The 20161-nt window shown below is 55.1% G+C and overlaps 2 protein-coding genes across 3 annotated transcripts in view; both read right to left on the minus strand.

Annotated features, from left to right (window-relative positions):
- LOC137437793 (transcription elongation factor A N-terminal and central domain-containing protein) overlaps positions 1–10724 on the minus strand; it is a 115553-nt gene extending 104829 nt beyond the window's left edge. Inside the window, exon 1 of the mRNA XM_078768621.1 lies at positions 10267–10724. The gene's annotated coding sequence lies outside the window, so the exon portion shown is untranslated. The remainder of the gene's footprint in view (positions 1–10266) is intronic.
- LOC137437796 (claudin-22-like) overlaps positions 6587–20161 on the minus strand; it is a 99011-nt gene continuing 85436 nt past the window's right edge. The window contains exon 3 of one of the 2 annotated variants that reach the window (XM_078768619.1): positions 6587–8048. In XM_078768619.1, coding sequence (XP_078624745.1) covers positions 6708–7706 — 999 coding nt within the window. In that variant the 5' untranslated portion in view covers positions 7707–8048 and the 3' untranslated portion in view covers positions 6587–6707. The remainder of the gene's footprint in view (positions 8049–20161) is intronic. The other variant, XM_078768620.1, reaches the window with a different exon arrangement.

Genomic DNA, 20161 nt, shown 5'->3' on the forward strand with positions numbered 1-20161 from the left:
ATTGCACCAGTGAAAGAGAATAGATCCCCTTCCATTCCCATCCCCAAAAATCCCCATTTCCTTCACATTATCCCTTTCGTGATTGCCGACCCTCGATTGCCATATTACATCCCCTCTCGTCATTGCTGAGCCCTCGATTCCCAATCACCTCCCCTCCAATAACCGCCATTGACCACGAGGCTCGAGTCAGGGAAGAAAGGCGTGTCTCCACCTCGTCAGAGGAGGGGAGGGGCGCGCCCGCCCGTCGTCGTCCGGGGCGGAGCCCGAGGGTCGTGCGACCAGCCAGGGCCGAGGTGAGCGCCCCGATGGGCGTGTCCAAAGCGCCGGGGGCGTGATCGCTGGGGGCGCTATAAAAGGGCGCAACCGGAAGTGGAGCGGAGGAGAAGAAGAAGAAAGGGAGATGCACTCTGGGTTGGTCGGAAAAAGAGAGAGAGAGGAGGAGTTGGTTGCACCGAGAGAGAAAGAGAGAGAGAAGAGTTGGTCTGAGTCGGGTGCCAAAAAGGAGGGTCAGTGGTCACAGTTGGTTGCGGTGGTGAGAAGTCGGTGGTGAGAAGCGAGTAAGACAAGGCCTGGCAAGGCAACTGCAGGCCGCCGCAGCAGCGACACCCGGCAACCGCAAAAGGGGGCAGGAACGGCGGCTGCTGAACGCGCCGGTTGTGCGGCGGGACCCCCCCTTGGACCTCTCCCTCTCCCTCCAGCCATCCACATCCTGCGATTCCTGCAATTCCCCGTGTGAGTCGTCTTTGTTTGTTCTGTCCTGGGTAATAAGTTAAGTCTGTAGATAAGCTAAATTTGCACTGTGTCACCTGCGTCTTGTACTCGTAAATAAACTGAATTGCTTTTTGTTGCTTGTGTGTAAATAGTAGAAATAAATTCAGTAGTAATATTTCAAACCTTTTTTTTGTCTCCGTTTTCCTCTTGCATTGCGTCGCTTTTGTCTTTTCCCTCATTGAGCAGATAGGGTGCGATACAACCAACGTTCGGGTGAGTTTTGTTAGGTCGCGGTTTTAAACCACCGCTCGGTCTATAACATCCTAACCGCGATCTATAACAATATTATACGTCCCCGGCTACCTGTACAATGTCGCTACTTACCTCTACCGTTACCTATTGTCATTTCTCTAGATCCCTATACAATTATCCAAACCCTCCCTCGGCGAGCTTACACTGCCAAAACCCCATAACTAGTGCTCATGTGCCCGGTGGGTGGGAGGGATGATGGATTTGGCATCCCACCACCTCGGGCATCTTCCATTATCAATTTTGCCCATCAAATTCCAATTCTTGCCAATCCAAAATTTGCCAATCACCTGCCAATCATATTTGCCAATCATCTTACCCATCAAATTTTGCAAATCACCAATTCCCTATCCCTACCAAATGTCAATTAACTTGAGCCTCGGTGCGTCTTTACATTTTCAAAGCTCGGCTTCGCCAAGCCGAGCTATGAACGCGGGTGGTTCGTTTCCTGCAGTTGGATCCGTCCGGCACTCGGTTCAGGGGAGGGGGTTTGCTCGGGCCGAGATCCCAAGGTCCACCTCGGCGCGAAGCGTTTCGGTCTCCCGCCCGATCTCACCCGGCCGGAACGCCGCAACCACAAGGGGTCACCGTGGTGACCCTTCCTACCTGCCCTCGAACCGGGCCGCCCGCTCCGCTTAGCAGAGTGCGGATGCGACCGTTCAGGGCGAGGCCCGGCGCGGATCGTGCGCGGCGCTCCGAACAGGAGCCACGTTGCACAGATCCCTGCCGGTTCTCACAGCACCCAAAGCCCGGCACGGACCGAGGGCTCGCGTCGGCTAACCGTCGATCTAACCGCTATCCCGTTTAGCGTCGATGCTTCACTTGCATGCTCACACCACGCGTTCCGTTCCTTATTCACACATCCAGGTGTCTCCATACACTTCGTCATTGCACATCCCCTTACACACCACCCAGGTACAACCATTCCGCTCACAGACTTCGTCACACACCTGACCACTGCCCACCTTGGCACACACTCGTCGTTCGCACACCTCATCAACACACCTCTTCGCGCCCACTCCTCGGTCACGTCCTCTGTGACAACCATGGGCGTGCACTCTTCTGCACACCCGATCACGTGCTTCAATGTGCCCTCTCGCACTCGCGCCACCACCAACTCAGGTGTACATTCACACACACGCTCGACCATTCCAGGTGTGCATCCTTTCATTCCAGGTGTACATTCTTTCTCACCTGTCACAACCAACTCGTACTCCGTGTCACTCTCACCACCACACTCTGTCGTGCATTCACCCTCACTCTTGAAAGCACACTTTTTCCTCAAACACCCCATAGTCGGACATCCTTGCACACCTCCTCTTTCCACACACTCTGTACCTGTCGCACACCTCACCAGCGGCCTCTCACGAACGCCCGGGTCCAAACCAACACCCAAGCCCACTGAATCTCCCCTCACACCATATACATTTCCGATTATATCGCCACTCACCTCGGCACCTCGTCTTCGCTCCTCCTCCGCCACCTGCAAACTCTTTATTTGGTCAGTAAGCACATCATCACGATTTGAGCACAGACCTTGTACATAATCCATCACTTCCTCCTTTATCTCCCTCTGAGTTTCCCTCCGTCTCTTCTTAATTTCGCTCACCCCCTCTTCCACATTCTCTAATTTTTGCTTTACCTCTTTTATTTCCCGGTGCGCCTCCTCAATTTCTTCCTCTAAGGCCACCTTGGTCGTCTCTATGTGCGTTCTTACTTCCCGTTCTGTCTCCATTGCCCCTGTTACCTCGTCCAACCTCTTTGTCAACCCCTCGTGTACCATCTGACATTCCCTCTTCGTCGCTATAAGTTCCTTTTTTTATCACTTTCTGTGTCGCCTTCAACCCCCCGATTACCGCCGTATTCTTCTCCACTTGCTCCCCTAATTCCTTTTGTCCCAATGTCAGCTGTTCTACTCCCTTCGTCAGACCCTCTATACCCCCCTGTAACCTAGCCGTACTATTCCTCACCTCTTTCTCCATGCGCTCCTCACCCCGCTTCACCTCTTCGCGTACCCCCGCGACCTCTTCGCCCACACCACGCCTGATCTCCTCCCCCATCTCTTTGGTAGATGCCGCCCTCATCTGTTCCAAATCATTCCTCTGGGCATCCAATTTACCTTCCAACCCGATTTTCACCTCCTCTATCTGATTCCCCATTTGTTTAATTTCCCGGGCGGATTGCTCCCCTATTTCCCTCAGTTTGCCTTCCATGGTGTTTTCTAACCCCCCTAACCCATTCTTCACCCCTTCCATTTGGTTCTCCTGGGTGGCCATTCTATTTTCCAACCCCGTTAACCCCTCCTTCATTTCCCCAATTTGATTACCCATGTCCTCCAATTGGCCCCCTAATTTACCTTCTAGCCTTTCCAACCTGTTGTCTAACCCCTCAAATTTATTGTCTAACCCCTCAAATTTGGCTTCTAGCCCCCCAATTTTGTCGTCGAGCCCCCAGATTTGGCTTCCCATATCATTCCTCAATTCCCCAATTTGATTTTCCATATTACTTAACCCCTCTCTCAATCCCCCAATTTGATTGCCCAACCGTTCACTGGTACCCCTCGCTTCGTCCCTCAATCTGCTTTCCATTCCTTCAATTTGGCTTCCCAGCCCCCTGTTCTTTTCCATGAAGGCCTGCATTTGCAGCATGAATAGGCCCCAGTCCATGGGCGCCTCGGGCGTGGCTGCCGCGGTCACGTGCGCTGCGCCACATGGTGCTGCTGCCACCTCGTGCGCGAGGCCACCATCTTGTGCGCCTGAACCCTCCACAACCCAATGTGTATTGCGCTCCTCCTCCATTACTCCCACTGCCTCCCTGGGGTCCTGGGTCGACTCTACCCCCTCTTCTAGCTCCCCGACCGGCATCCGGTCGCCTTGATTATCCATGGCACGATTTTAAAATTTAGCTGTTTTAATAAAATTTCGGCCACTCGTAATTTTTGACCAAAATTTTTTTTAGATGTTAAAAATTTGCTTCGGGTCCAAATCCCACTCCTGACACCAATTGTTACGGTTCTGGGGTCGGCGCTCCCCTTACCAAGGGGGGTCAATCCCCTTGTCTTTTACACTGGCCGATTCCCCCAGTCCTGGAAGTATGACGTCACTGATGGCCGATGGTACGTAGGGTCGTAAGCCCAATTAGTCTTAATACCTAAGTATTACCACCGGCCGTCAGCGAGGAAATGCTTCCGCTCGTGCCGCAGCGTAATTGACTAATTGCGCCGAGCGAAGCGAACTGCGGCATGAGCCGTTTATCAATGACTAACCCGATTCATAAGCGTTGGCCAAAATCGTGCCACAGGTACTCAATGGGGGAAATCACAAAGACGATCGGATGTGAAAGAGGAAACCAAAGTAAGGAAAGAACACAGGTTTATTTCTATCTATAAGAGGAAATGAAAGAAGGGCATTTATACAAGAAATGGAAGGAGCAGGACACAGAGCAAATCCTTAAAACAAGCTTAACTTATACCTCAGACAACACAGAGGACAGACGACGAGCAGACTCACACGAATGGGGAACTTGAAGGCAGGAACGAATGGCTGGAAGGAGAGGAAGGTTCAGCTGGACGCAGGGCTGGAGCTTGATCCCGCACGGGACATCGGGGCTGGAAGTGAGCGGCCACCGACTCCACCGCAATCTGGTTCACGCGTAGCAGCGCGTCAAAGCTGCGCGCGCGCAGGGGCTGGTTGAACAGCGTCATCTCTCGGCAGAACCGCAAGCCTGACTTGGTTCAGCGCACCTCCCTTAGAACTCAGCTCACCTCTCCACAGGACTCCTTCACTCCTCAAACCTTCAAACCTCCAGCTCAACTCAACTCAACTGAGGTGGGGGCTTTGCGCGATGCGTTATATATCCACGCCCATGGAACTTTCACGAACCTCCTCAATCGTTCTCTCTCCGCCCTCTCAGGCCAAACCCCTCATTCTTGGTTGGTTTATCGGGGCTGGCTCACTCCTCCTCCTGATGACGAGTTGGGCCACACCCTTCTTCCCCGAGTTGACCGCGTGCGTAATGGAGGGCGAATGCAGTTGGCAATACAGTTGGCAATGGAGGTTTTGGGCAATTGAAAGGGGATCTATCTTATTCGATTTGGTGCAGCACAAGGTCAACTAGAACGGGCACTCGGTAGAGCACATACCTTCGCCGCAGCTACTGTTCTGTACTTGGCATGGGAGTGTAGGGAACAGAACAGTGAACAGTTTGGTGCTGATTTCATGCAAATCGGATAAGAATTGACCGAGTTATGACAAAAAACGCACATTTTGCAAGGTCGTGACCCCCCTGACCTTTGACCCCCAACCGCTAACAAGGGTAATGTCTTCACTGGGTCATGTCGTATATCACAAGATCGGGCATTGAATTCTGAACATTTTGGCATTAGTTGCATGCCAATTGGATAAAAATTGACCGCGCTATGGTAAAAATACGATTTTGACCTTTTCGTGACCTTGACCTTGACCTTTGACCCGATTGCTCCCAAAATCTAATCAAATGTGTCCCGTATAATAACCAATCATCCCACCAAATTTCATGCAATTCGGTTGAATACTTTTTGAGTTATGCGAATAACATACACACACACACACACACACAGACATACAAATAAATACACAGCGATCAAAACATAACCTTCCGCTTTTGCGAAGGTAACTAGTGGAAAACAGAGCCTTAACTGATGCACATAACAAAGAAATAACTACAGAGAGGTTCTATGGTGGCCTACGTGTGTGCGATGGACGAGCTAAGGTGCACTCATTTCAATTAACAGCCAATTAAGGGGGAAATGTACAAAGGGGAGTTATTAGGGATTTTAATACTAAATTTGATAAAGTGAAGGTTCTAGAAACCGTAACAATACTTTTATGGCACGATAAAAAGTAATTCAGCATGAACAGAACATGGCATTAAAATTCCATTGAACACGATGAAAAGTACAAGTTTGTGAAAGTCCTTTATCACCTCAGCCATCAAAGGTGGATGGATGTTGTGTTTTCACCCATGTCTGTTTGTCCTTTTGTCAACAAAATATCTCAAAAAGTTGTGGACAGATTCGGACGAAATTTGGCAGAGATGTAGCGTATGTGGCAAGGAGGAAATGATTCGATTTTGGTGAAGATCCGAATTCGGATCCGGATAGTAGAATTTTTTAAGTGATTCTTCACCATTGGGAGATAGGGCCAAAAACGATTCATAGCAGGATATCTGAAAGAGTTAACGATGGATTTGGAGGAAACTTGTTGGACAGGTTGTGTGAGACAAGGAAGAATTGATTCAATTTTGGTGAAAATCCGGATACAGCTAGTATAATTTTAAAAGTGATTCTTCACCATTGTGTGATATGGCCATCCAGACAAAGGTATGCTCTCTCCTGAGTGCCGTTCTAGTTATTACGTCCGCCACCGAAGGTGGACAGAGATTATGTTTTCAACCCTGTCTGTCTGTTTGGCTGTCTGTGAATAGCATATCTTCAAAGGTAATGGACGGATAAGGACAAAACTTTGTGGACAGGTTGGATATGCGACAAAGAAAAATTGATTAGATTTTGGTGAAGATCCAGACATGAGAATTTCTTCATTGACTTTATTGACAGCCTTTATTGACAGCCTTTATTGACTTTAATGGAAAGTGACCACGAGCTACAGATTTGTACAATACATTTCAAAAGTACCATTTCTACTTCCCAATCAAGGTGGGAGCCAACCTGCGTTGTACCAGCGCTCCCCACAACCTTGACATGTTATGAGAGTGAGTTGTCCTTCAGTGTCAGGTGTCACCCAGGCTGGCAAGCACAATACCCCGCGCTCAACTACCGACATGGTGCAGTTGCGACATTCACAGCGTCGACATTTGAGTTGTGTTGTGGTGGTTCCTGGCAGACCCTCAGGAAGCCGATACTTCTTCAAGGTCTCGCGCCTCCAGGTCTGCCGCCATCGCCGAAGCCCCGGACTTGCCATTTCCTCGGCTGACATGGCCGCAAGTAGCTGGGCACTCAGTTCCCCAGTTAACAGGCGATGGCAGAGGCCTGGATTACGCCGGTCTGCCAGGTTGGCGGCGCGACTGCGCACACATGCCCGATAGTGCCGTCCTTCATTGGGATGGAGTCCATGAATGCATTCCTCTAATTCACTTGCGATGCTCATGGCTTTATTCTCACCATCAAGCATTTGATTGTTTGGTGGTAATCCGGCTTCAATGCTCCTATAAAACAGGGCAATGGATTTCCTCCGAACTGGGCAGGTTGAAGGGTTTTTCTCTGGCATTTGAAGGTTCAAGGCTTGCTCAACCAGCTCAGTTTTGGTGGGAATAATATCTGGGATATGTGACCCATCATGAGTTTTGTTACCGTCAGTTTTGGTCACTATAGGTTCATGTAATGCATTGCTGAGACTACTCAGACTGGAGTTTTCTATTTTTTTATCTTCCATTTCAACTTTACAGTCTGGTGCCATCAGCCGTTCAAAATCACATCGAGTTTCTTTGTCGTTGACAACAGACTTCTCTTTAATAATGGCATTGAAAAGACAACTTGTATTTTTTCCACTTTCTTCTGTCACATTCGTTTCGTGTAGTGATGGAACTGACGGTAAGATTTCCGCTCGAGTTTCGCACACATTGCTGAAATCACCATTTTCCACAAAAGGTGCAAGGTTGTTTGTTCTTTGGTCATCTTTTAAATTCATCATGAAAATTACATGGCAGACTCGAACACGATCATTGATTGGTTGACCGAAGTTGGACTGGTTGACCGAAGTTGGACTGGTTGACCGAGGTTGGACTGGTTGACCGAGGTTGGACTGGTTGACCGAGGTTGGACTGGTTGACCGAGGTTGGACTGGTTGACCGAGGTTGGACTGGTTGACCGAGGTTGGACTGGTTGACCGAGGTTCGATTGGTTGACCGAGGTTCGATTGGTTGACCGAATGGAAAACTATGCTCCGTTCTGTAAGGAGTTCCTGACGCACGGCTCCCGACTGGTCATCCACTTCAAATACAGTTACACTTCAGTTAATCTTGACAGCTTCAAACTGCAAATCAGGCACAACAAATAGTCAACACAATCATGTATTTAACTTGCATATTCTCTCACAATTGCTACCAACAAAATTTACTGGACTGTGTCCAAAAGTGTGATTTGGTGCATTTTGGATTTCTGCCTTGAGGTTTTTGGGTTTTTTAGTGTGTGCGTATGTGCGTGTGTGCATGTCTGGGCAGTAACGTTTTTATCATTTGAGCTATTTTCACCAAAGGTTTATTATGAGAACATGGAGAAGGCAAATTCATAATTGTCAAAAGGTCAAAGGTTAAAGGTCAGCATTACCTAAAATCATCAATTTTCATCCAATTGACCTGAAATTTCAATTTACCATTTGAGTTTTGTCACCAAATTTTCAACAAAGCCTTATTATGATAATATGGAGAAGGCAAATTAATAATTTTGTCAAAAGGTCAAGGGTCAGTGCCACATAAAATCATCAATTTTCATCCAATTGCCCTGAAATTTCAATTTACCATTTGAATTTTGTCATTACATTTTCAACTAGAACGCCACTCAGTCGAGCGCATACTCCCGCCGTGGGTTTAGTTGGAATAATACGTTTTGTTTAACATCCCCTCTCCCCAAAACAATAAATGAAAAAAAGTAAGCCCTAACTGTCAGAGAATTTATTTTGATATATCTCGGAATTAGAGAAAAACATCATTTAAGAATAAGAATTAAAGCTTTAAAGCAGTAAAACAGAAAAAATCTTTCCCAAAAAAATTTACAAAAAAATTCCTGGATCTGGAATAATATCCTGAGCTTCACCAAAAACTAATCAATTCTTCCAAATCCGTTCAGAACTTTTCCAGATATCTTGTTCACAAACATACAAACACACACACACACACGGACACGATCGAATGCGTTACTCCCTGGCGGGAGTAATAAACCTGAAAATCGCAGAGCCAGAACCAGAATTATTTATTTGGTCTGCGAAGTCCATGCGAGGTTTCTTCTTCTTCAGCCTCTCACAACCTTGGGTGAATATGCAATCTTTTTTTTAAAAGTTGGAATTTTGCCAAATCTGTTTTATTCGTTTGTTAATATACCTCAGCCATTGATAAATCTGGAACTAAGTCTTTATATGTTCATCAAATACTGACACCGCGAATGACATTCGCTGAGCTAAATGGTGATATCTCTTCTGAGGTAAAGAAAAAAAAACAGTTTTAAAGCATTATACGTATCAAACGATATATTTTATGAAACGAGGAAACCTAATACACACTTTGGTGGTTTTAAAATGACAGAATGTCTTTATTAGAAAAAAAAAAAATGAACATTGAAGACGACACTGCTAAAAAAAATACACCGCTCTAACGCATAACCACGAGTTTAAACTACATTTACAACAAATATGAAAAGTATTTTCATATCACAATGTTAAATATAGAATATATAGAAGATAATGTTAAAAAAAAAAAAATGAGCTCTATCTTCCAATGGTAAAGAAAATCCTTCAAAAAATTCCTGGATCGGGAATAATATCCTGAGCTTCACCAAAAACTAATCAATTCTTCCTTATCCCAAGGGCAATCATCCCACCAACTTTCATCCAAATCCGTTGAGAACTTTTCCAGATATCCTGTTCACACACACACACACACACACACACACACACACACACACACACACACACACACACACGAGTGAATGAATGCATTACTCCCTGGCGGGAGTAACAAAGCTTTACTCTGAGTATATGGAGAAGACAAATTAATAATTTGGTTAAAATATCAAAGGTCAGCGTCACATAAAATCATCAATTTTCATGTGATTCACCTGAAATTTTAAGAATTTGCATATTGGGTCACTGAATTGGTTCACCAATCAAAAGCTACAAGCCGATTGTTTTTTTTAGATCGAAAGGTCAAGGCTGCATAAAATTATCAATTTGTATTTTTTTCCACTTGTTTTCATTATTTAGAAGAAAAGAAGAGAAGAAGACGACGACGACATCTGAATACAAACGGATGCAGACGTGAGACGGGCTTTGCATTTTCAGATGTTTTCTAGTTTCATTTTGATTTATACTGGCAGGATTACCTAAAGGTATGCACACTCGCCTCACGACTTCGAATGTCAATCCAGCCCTAAACTGTCACCATGGTGTGTATTATATGATATTATAACATATGAAGCAACATCTTCCTTTTGGAGGATACATTAAGGCGGCTGTCCTGTCTTTTTCTGCCAGTACGTACTTGCTTCTGGATGATAACGAACCAATGGCGCCGTTCGAAAAGCGAAGGTCCCGGTGTGCCGGTGCCCTGTGGCCAATTTGCCAAACTCCTTCCTGGACCTTCCCGGGGAAATCGCTGGAAAAACCATCAACGCGCACCCTCTACCCCGGAAGTGATGATCGGCGAATAGGAATCGTCTCGTACGTTGTTGTTGTTTTTTGTCGCCTTCTTGTGGTTGTGGTTGTTTCATGTACCTGAAAGCCTTGGGAGTTCGCTGCTCTGATGAGTTTACGAGTCTTATAACACGACGGACACATTCAGACATTTTCACTTCGAGCGGATCCGATTCCCTAGAAAATTCGTCGCACATCAACTTCAACCTTCACATTCTATTCTAACCTTTAACCATCTCAATCGTTTGTCCAATTTGTACAGTACAGTAGAGTATAGTATAGTACAGTACAGTGCAGTACAATGCAGTACAGTACAGTGTCAAGGAAGATACGCACAATGTATTTGGTACGAAGGTTAACAAACTTTCGAAACGCATATTGTGCCTTTTGATGAGCAAACTGATTCAAAGGTTGAAAATAAGACCAGTAAAATAGTCTACAAATTAGGACGTCCATTAAAAAAATTAATGGGAAAAATTAAACTTGTAAAATGTCACATTGAAGGAGCTGTGGCTCCCACGTCGATCGAAAGAATGGACGCGACAAAAAGCTTGAATTCATCTGAGCTGCTTTATTCGAATCAAACACTCAGGCACTCTGGGAAAAACGTTTTACGGTCAGCAATATATATCTATTCCGCCAGGGGGTTTGCCCAGGCCTGGCGCCAGGGGGCGTGGCCCCGCGTCCCGGCTGCGGCCTGGCAAGTTGAGGGCGAGCCTGCCCGGGCGTCCCGACCGAGGCCTGGCAAGTCGAGCGCGGGCCTGCCCGGGCGTCCTGGACGAGCCCGGCCTGGTGATCGCTCCGCGTCCTTGATAGGTGCAAGGCGATTGTGTAACCCCAGCGGCAGCCGCTACACACGTCCCCCCAGAATCGACTTGCACCGGCAGGGTCAACTTGAGGGGGGTCCTGATGACCCGGCCGAAGCGACCCCTGGCGGGTCGTGGGAGGGGGTCCGGTGAGGTGGTGGGCGGTCGAGTGGGGGGCACCGTGGACGGGGGGCGGCCTCGCCGCGGCGGGAGGGCCACCCGTGGTGGGTGGTCGACGTCCACGTGCGCCGGCTTGAGGCGGTCCACTGCAATCCGGTCTGACCTGCCGCCGATGTCGATGACGAACGACTTGTCGTCCCGTCGCAGCACCCGGAAGGGCCCGTCGTACGGCGGCTGGAGTGGCCGCCGATGTGCGTCGTGACGCACAAAAACATACTCCGCGGTGCGGAGTGCTGGGGGGACGTAGGACTGGGGGTCACCGTGGTGGGATGTCGGCACGGGGGCAAACCGTCGGGCGGCCTCCTGGAGGTCCGAGCGCTGGCGAGCTGCGGACCAGGGGCTGGTAGCGTCGGGCACGAATTCGCCCGGGACGCGTAGCACCTGGCCATAGACCAGCTCGGCGGTGGATGCCTGGAGGTCCTCCTTGGGGGCCGTGCGAAGGCCCAAAAGGACCCACGGCAGCCGGTCGGCCCAACCGCCGTCTTGAAGGCCGGCCATGAGCGCGGCCTTCATGGAGCGGTGGAATCGCTCGCACAACCCATTTGCTTGGGGGTGGTAGGCCGTAGTACGGTGGAGCTTGACCCCCAGGTTGCGGGCGACCGCGCCCCACAGCTCGGAGGTGAACTGTGGTCCGCGGTCTGACGAGATGTCCGCCGGTGCGCCGAAGCGGGCGACCCAGGTGGCGATGAAGGCCTGCGCCACGTCGGCGGTGGTGGTGGAGACGAGGGGAACGGCCTCCGGCCACCTGGTGGTCCTGTCCACCATGGTGAGCAGGTGTGTGAACCCTCGTGATGGGGGAAGGGGGCCCACCAGATCCACGTTGACGTGGTCGAAACGTCGTTCGGGCACGGTGAAAGGTGCCAGCGGGGCCTGGGTGTGTCGGTGGACCTTGGCCCGTTGGCAGGCGGTGCAGGCGCTGGTCCAATCGCGGACGTCCCGACGAAGGCCGTGCCAGACGAAACGCGCCGACACCAGCTTCTGGGAAGCTTTCCGGCCCGGGTGGGAAAGGCCGTGGAGGGAGGCGAAGATGCGGCGTTGCCAGGTGACGGGCACGATGGGGCGAGGCCGGCCTTGGGAGACGTCGCAGAGCAGGACAGTGTCCGCGCAGGGGATGTCGGCCAGGCGGAGGCCCGTGTCCGCCGCCCGGAGGGCTTGCACCGTGGTGTCGGTGGTTTGGTCCGCCGCCATAAGCGCAAAATCCACGCCCAGGTGGACCGCATTCGCGCTGGCCCGGGAAAGACAGTCGGCCACGGCGTTGTTTTTGCCGGCGACGTGCCGGATGTCCGTGGTAAACTCCGACACGGCGGAGAGGTGGCGCTGTTGGCGGGCCGACCATGGCTCCGTGACCTTGGCCATTGCGTAAACCAACGGCTTGTGGTCGACGAACGCCGTGAAAGGTCGGCCCTCCAGGAGGTGGCGGAAATGGCGGACGGCCAGGTGTAGACCGAGGAGCTCCCGGTCAAACGTGCTGTATTTGAGCTCGTTCGGCCGGAGCTGCCGGCTGAAAAAAGCGAGTGGCTGCCAAACCCCGTTCACCCATTGCTCATGTACGGCGCCCACCGCGTAGTCGGAGGCATCCGTGGTGAGGGCGATGGGAGCGTTGAGCACCGGGTGAGCGAGCAGTGTTGCGTCGGCGAGGGCCCGCTTTGAGCTTTGGAAGGCCGCATCCATTGCTGCGGACCAGGCGATGTCGTGCTTGGCCGGCTTGCCCCGGAGGGCTTCGTAGAGGGGCCGCATGAGTTGAGCAGCGCGGGGCACGAAGCGGTGATAAAAATTCACCATTCCCAGGAATTCCTGCAGGGCCTTTATGGTGCGGGGACGCGGGAAAGTGGTGATGGCCTCGACCTTGGTTGGCAGCGGCACAGCCCCGTTCTTGGTGATGTGGTGGCCCAAAAAATCAACGGCCGTCGTGCCGAAGTGGCATTTGGCCGGGTTGACGATGAGGCCGTGCTCGCTGAGGCGCCCGAACAGTGTTCGGAGGTGGAGGAGGTGCTCGGCCCGGGACGTGCTGGCGACGAGGATGTCGTCCAGGTAAACGAAAAGGAACGGCAGGTCACGCAGCACGCCGTCCATCAAGCGCTGGAACGCCTGAGCCGCGTTCTTGAGACCAAACGGCATCCGCAAGAACTCGAATAAGCCGAACGGCGTGATGACTGCCGTTTTAGGGACGTCGGCCGCCCTGACAGGTACCTGGTGATATCCCCGTATGAGATCAATTTTCGAAAAAATGACCCGTCCCGCCAGACGGGCGGAGAAGTCTTGGATATGCGGGATCGGGTACCTGTCGGGTGTTGTAGCGTCATTAAGACGGCGGTAGTCGCCACACGGGCGCCATCCACCCCCCGGCTTTGGCACGATGTGCAGTGGCGAGGCCCACGCGCTATCGGAGCGCCGCACGATGCCGAGGTGCTCCAACGCGTCGAATTCGGCCTTCGCAACGGCAAGCTTGGCTGGGTCGAGGCGGCGGGCCCTGGCGTAGACCGGCGGGCCCGTGGTTGGTATGTGGTGCTCGATCCCATGCCGTACTGCGACGGCCGAAAACGTCGGCCGCGTGAGGGCCGGGAACTCCGCGAGCAGGCGAGCAAACTCGTTCGCCGCCGGGACGGTGCATGCCAGCTCGGTCGGCGCGGAGCTGCTTAATGTGCATACCAGGGAGCTGAAGGTTTCAGCGTTGATTAAACGACGCCGTTGGACGTCCACCAGCAGTCCGTGTGCGCAGAGGAAGTCGGCGCCTAGCAGAGCCATGGGCACGTTGGCGGTTACAAACGTCCAAGCAAAGCGTTGGCCGCCGAAGCAGAGGGTGACGTTGCGCGGGCCGAAGGTGCGGATAGTCGATCCGTTGGCCGCAACCAAGGAGGGGCCGCAAACCGCGGATTGCCTGTCCTGGTCAGAGGCGGGCATGACGCTCAGTTGGGCGCCGGTGTCGCACAGGAAGCGCCGTCCGGACGCTTTGTCCGTGATGAACAGTAAGTTGCCCGTGTGACTGTGGCCGGCGCTCATGGCAGGTAATGAACGCCGGCCTGGCCGTTTCCCGACCCGCCGAAGGTGCACGGGGGTCGGCATGTCCGGGCCTTCTGTCCGAACCTGGCATGATAGGAACACCACGCTTGGTCGGGTGGAGGCTTCGGACGTCGTGCTGGACGTGGTCGGCTCGGTATAGCGGCCGCCAATTGCGTCGGCAGTTCGGCCGTCGAACGCGCCGGGTGCTCGGGCGCCATGGATGGTGCATCAGGCGGCGGCGGGTCCCATGTCGCCGCTGCGATGCGCTGTCCCGCGGCGGAGATTTTGTCGGCTTCTCTGGCAAGGGCCCGGGGATCTGTGATCGTCGTGCTTGCCAGGGCGAGGCGTACCGGGTTAGGCAGCTGACGGAGGAACAGCTCCCGGAACAGGAATGCCGGAGAGTGCTCGCCGAGCAGCGAAAGCATGTAGTCCATTCGCTCGGAAGGGCGCGTGTCGCCGAGCTCGGGCAAATCGAGCAGGCGCCGTGCGCGTTCCGCCGCTGGGAGGGCGAAAGCATCGAGTAGAAGCTTCTTAATCGCGCCGTATTTGTCAGCAGCCGGCGGGTGCTCGAGGAGGCTCAAGGCGCGGGCCGCGGTGGCGGAACCAAGCGCCGCCACAACATGGTGGAAGCGGGTGTCGTCCGCGGTGATGCCTCGCAGGGCGAACTGAGAGTCCGCCTGAGCGAACCAAACAGCCGCGTGAGCCTCCCAGAAGGTAGGCAGTTTAAGCGTCACTGCCGTGTCCATGTCGGTAGGTCACCAATGAAGGAGCTGTGGCTCCCACGTCGATCGAAAGAATGGACGCGACAAAAAGCTTGAATTCATCTGAGCTGCTTTATTCGAATCAAACACTCAGGCACTCTGGGAAAAACGTTTTACGGTCAGCAATATATATCTATTCCGCCAGGGGGTTTGCCCAGGCCTGGCGCCAGGGGGCGTGGCCCCGCGTCCCGGCTGCGGCCTGGCAAGTTGAGGGCGAGCCTGCCCGGGCGTCCCGACCGAGGCCTGGCAAGTCGAGCGCGGGCCTGCCCGGGCGTCCTGGACGAGCCCGGCCTGGTGATCGCTCCGCGTCCTTGATAGGTGCAAGGCGATTGTGTAACCCCAGCGGCAGCCGCTACAACATACCGGTGAGGAGTAAAAACAACATGGAAGAAGCTGATGTTTAATCCTCTCTTTTCGAACAACATGTTCACCTGCAACTACAAGGATTTCAACACAAGGGGACCATAAAGAGCCTGCATGCCATGGCCTATGGTTGTTTGTGCGTGCATGTGCTATGGTTGTTCGTGCGTGCATGTGCTATGGTTGTTTGTGCGTGCATGTGCTATGGTTGTTTGTGCGTGCATGTGCTATTGAAGAGCAGGGCTCTTGCTTGAGACAGACGAAGTGACGGGCAAGACACAAACTCGTCCGAGAAGATGTTTATTGTAAAAACCAACTCGGGAACTCTCAAAAGCCCGTTTATCGGGCTGCATATATATCACAACCAGAAAGCACAACCGAAAGCGAAAGCCCCGCCTCTCAGGCGAGGCGCGCTTTGGTGGTCACGTGACCGACAGGTGCAAAGGATTATAACCGCACGCGCGGCACGCTATGGTAGTCACGTGACCGGCCACCCCGGCACCGTGGTTTGCCCACCGGTTACGTCACCGGCTGGAGCAAGGAGATTCTGTTGCTGGTCTCGCTTGGGGGACCCATGGGTCGCGGAGATTCTGTTGCTGGTCTCGCTTGGGGGACCCATGGGTCGCTACACACGCCCCCCCAGAATGGACTTGATACAGGAAGGTCAACCTGAGGGGGGTCCGGATGACCCGACTGAAACGACCCCTGGCCAGTCGCGGGGGGGGGGGGTCCGGTGTGGTGGCGGGTGGTCGAACGGGGGGTGCAGTGGATGGGAGGCGGCCGCGCCGCGGTGGGAGAGCCAGCCATGGCGGCTGGCCGACGTCCATGTGGGCCGGCTTGAGGCGGTCCAGCGAAATCCGGTCCGCCCGGCCGCCGATGTTGACGATGAAGGACTTGTTGTCCCGTCGTAGGACCCAGAAGGGTCCGTCGTATGGTGGCCGGAGCGGCCCCCGGTGCGCGTCGTGGCGCACGAAGACATACTCCGCCGTGCGGAGTGCTGGGGGGACGTAGGATTGGGGGTCGCCGTGGCGGAACGTGGGCACCGGGGCGAAACGTCGGGCGGCCTCCTGGAAGTCCGTGCACTGGCGCGCGGGGGACCAGGGGCTGGTGGCGTCGGGAATGAACTCGCCCGGAACGCGGAGGGCCTGGCCGTACACCAGCTCGGCGGTGGACGCCTGGAGGTCCTCTTTGGGAGCCGTGCGGAGGCCCAAAAGGACCCACGGGAGCCGGTCGGCCCAGCCGTCGTCCTGGAGGCCGGCCATGAGTGCGGCCTTCATGGAGCGGTGGAACCGCTCGCACAACCCGTTGGCCTGGGGGTGGTAGGCCGTGGTGCGGTGCAGGGTAACGCCCAACTTGCGGGCGACCGCGCCCCATAGTTCGGACGTGAACTGTGGGCCGCGGTCCGACGAGATGTCCGCTGGTGCGCCGAAACGCGCGACCCAGGTGGCGATGAACGCCTGGGCCACGTCGGCGGTGGTGGTGGAGGTGAGGGGCACGGCCCCGGCCACCTGGTGGTCCTGTCCACCATGGTAAGCAGGTGGGTGAACCCCTGCGATGGGGGAAGGGGACCCACCAGGTCCACGTGGACGTGGTCGAACCGTCGCTCGGGCACGGTGAAGGGAGCCAGCGGAGCCTGGGTATGACAGTGGACCTTGGCAGGGTGTGCAGGCGTTGGCCCAGTCGCGGACGTCCCGTCGCAGCCCATGCCAGACGAAACGTGCCGCCACCAGCCTCTGGGACGCCTTCCGGCCCGGGTGAGAGAGGCCGTGGAGCGAAACAAAAATGCGACGCCGCCAGGTGACCGGCACAACGGGGCGCGGTCGGCCTTGGGAGATGTCGCACAGCAGGACCGTGTCCGTGAAGGGGACGTCAGCCAAGCGGAGGCCCGTGTCCGCCACCCGGAGCGCCTGCACCGTGCCGTCGGTGGCCTGGTCCGTTGCCATTAGGGCAAAATCGACGCCGAGGTGGACGGCGTTGGCGCCGGCTCGAGAAAGGCAGTCGGCCACGGCGTTGTCCTTCCCGGCGACGTGCCGGATGTCCGTGGTGTACTCCGACACGGCGGAGAGGTGGCGCTGCTGGCGGGCCGACCACGGCTCCGTGACCTTGGCCATGGCGAAAACCAACGGCTTGTGGTCGACAAAAGCCGTGAACGGGCGGCCCTCCAGGAGGTGGCGAAAATGGCGGACGGCCAGGTACAGCCCGAGGAGCTCGCGGTCGAAGGTGCTGTACTTCAACTCGTTGGGCAGGAGTTGCCGGCTGAAGAACGCGAGCGGCTGCCAGGCCCCGTTTACCCATTGTTCATGGACCGCGCCCACAGCGTAGTCGGAGGCGTCCGTGGTGAGGGCGATGGGAGCCTGGGGTACCGGGTGGGCCAGCAGCGTGGCATTGGCGAGGGCCCGTTTTGCGCCGGTAAAAGCAGCGTCCATGTCCGTGGACCAGACAACGTCGCGTTTCGCCGGCTGGCCGCGGAGGGCGGCGTACAAGGGCCGCATGAGTTGCGCAGCTCGGGGCACGAAGCGGTGATAAACGTTCACCATCCCGAGGAACTCATGCAGCGCCTTGACGGAGCGGGGGGCGCGGGCAAGCGGCGATGGCCTCGACTTTGGCCGGTAGCGACACGGCGCCGGTCCGGGTCATGCGGTGGCCCAAAAAGTCGATCGTCGCCGCACCAAAGTGACATTTGGCCGGGTTGACGATCAATCCGTGCTCGCTGAGGCGGCCGAACAGCGTCCGGAGGTGGAGGAGGTGCTCGGCTCTGGACGTGCTGGCGACGAGGATGTCGTCCAGGTAGGTGTAGAGGAACGGCAAGTTGCGCAGCACGCCGTCCATCAGGCGCTGGAACGCCTGTGCCGCGTTTTTGAGGCCAAAGGGCATCCGGAGGAATTCAAAGAGGCCGAAAGGTGTAATAACGGCCATCTTCGGGATGTCGGCCGGGCGGACGGGCACCTGGTGGTACCCCCGAATCAGGTCCACTTTTGAAAAAATGGTCCGCCCCGCCAACCGGGCGGAAAAATCCTGGATGTGCGGGACAGGGTACCTGTCGGGGGTAGTGGCGTCGTTAAGGCGGCGGTAGTCGCCGCATGGCCGCCATCCGCCCCCCGGCTTCGGGACGATGTGCAGCGGCGAGGCCCAGGTGCTGTCGGAGCGCCGCACGATGCCGAGGCGCTCCAGCGTGGCGAACTCGGCCTTGGCGACGGCGAGTTTGGCGGGATCGAGACGGCGAGCCCGGGCGTACACCGGCGGGCCCGTAGTGGGGATGTGATGCTCGATGCCGTGACGCACTGCGATGGCCGAAAACATCGGTCACGTGAGGGCCGGGAAATCCGCGAGGAGACGTGCGAAGTCATCTGCCAATGGGAGGACGCAGGAAAACTCGGTGGGCGCGGAACGGCTCAAGGCGCATGCCAGGGAGCTGAATGTTTCGGCATTGACGAGACGCCGGCGTTTCACGTCGACCAGCAGCCCGTGGGCGCACAGAAAATCGGCCCCGAGCAAAGCCATGGGGACGTCCGCCGTCACGAACTCCCAGTGAAAGAGCTGGCTGCCGAAGCGGAGGGCGACGGTGCATGGGCCGAAGGTGCGGATGGCGGAGCCGTTGGCCGCGATTAAAGAGGGGCCGCAAACGGCGGCCCGCCTGTCCTCCGCCGAAGCGGGAATGACGCTCAGCTGGGCGCCGGTGTCGCAGAGGAAGCACCGCCCCGACGCTTTGTCCGCGATGAATAGCAGGTTTCCGGAACGGCCGGCGTTCATTGCTGGTAGGGAACGCCGGCCCGCCCATTTCCCGACTTGCCGAACGTGCACGGGGGTCGACACGATCGGGCCTGCCGCCACAACCTGGCGTGTAAATAACACCAGGCCGGGTACGGCGGGGGCTCTGGTCGACGCGTCGGGACCGGGCGACGCGGCGTTGCCGCTGCCAGTCGCGCCGGCCCGGCGGCCTCCGGGAAGGAAACTGCGTCGCGGGCACCGGGCGGGTGGGCGGGAGGACTCCCGGCCGCCACCCCGACGAGCTGGCTCGCCGCTCCGGCGAGCTGGCTTGCCGAATCGATCTTGTCGGCCTCCCTGGCGAGGTCGCGGGGGTTCACGATGGTCGTGCCTGCCAGGGCGACCCGTACCTGGGCCGGGAGCTGGCGAAGAAAAAGCTCCCGAAACAGGAAATCCGAGGGGTGCTCGCCGAGCAACGCGAGCATGTAGTCCATGCGTTCGGACAGGCACGTATCGCCAAGCTCAGGAAGGTCGAGCAGGCGTCGTGCGCGCTCAGCCGGGGAGAGGGCGAAAGCGCCCAGAAGAAGTGCCTTGATGGCGTCGTACTTGCCGTCAGCGGGCGGGTTCTGGAGGAAGCTCAGGCAGCGGGCGGCGGTCGCGGAGCCAAGCGCGGCGACCACGTAATGGTATCGCGTGGCGTCCTCCGTTATGCTACGCAGGGCGAACTGGGAGTCCGCCTGCGCGAACCAGATGGCGGCGTGTGCTTCCCAGAAGGTGGGCAATTTGAGGGACACTGCGGTGTCCATCGCGTGTCGTAAATTCGGGGTCACCAGTGAAGAGCAGGGCTCTTGCTTGAGACGGACAAAGTGACGGACAAGGCACAAACTCGTCCGAGATGTTTATTGTAAAAACCAACTCGGGAACTCTCAAA

Source organism: Myxine glutinosa (assembly GCF_964187855.1).
Source record: "Myxine glutinosa chromosome 12 unlocalized genomic scaffold, kmMyxGlut1.1 SUPER_12_unloc_1, whole genome shotgun sequence".
In the NCBI taxonomy this organism is placed as follows: domain Eukaryota; kingdom Metazoa; phylum Chordata; class Myxini; order Myxiniformes; family Myxinidae; genus Myxine; species Myxine glutinosa.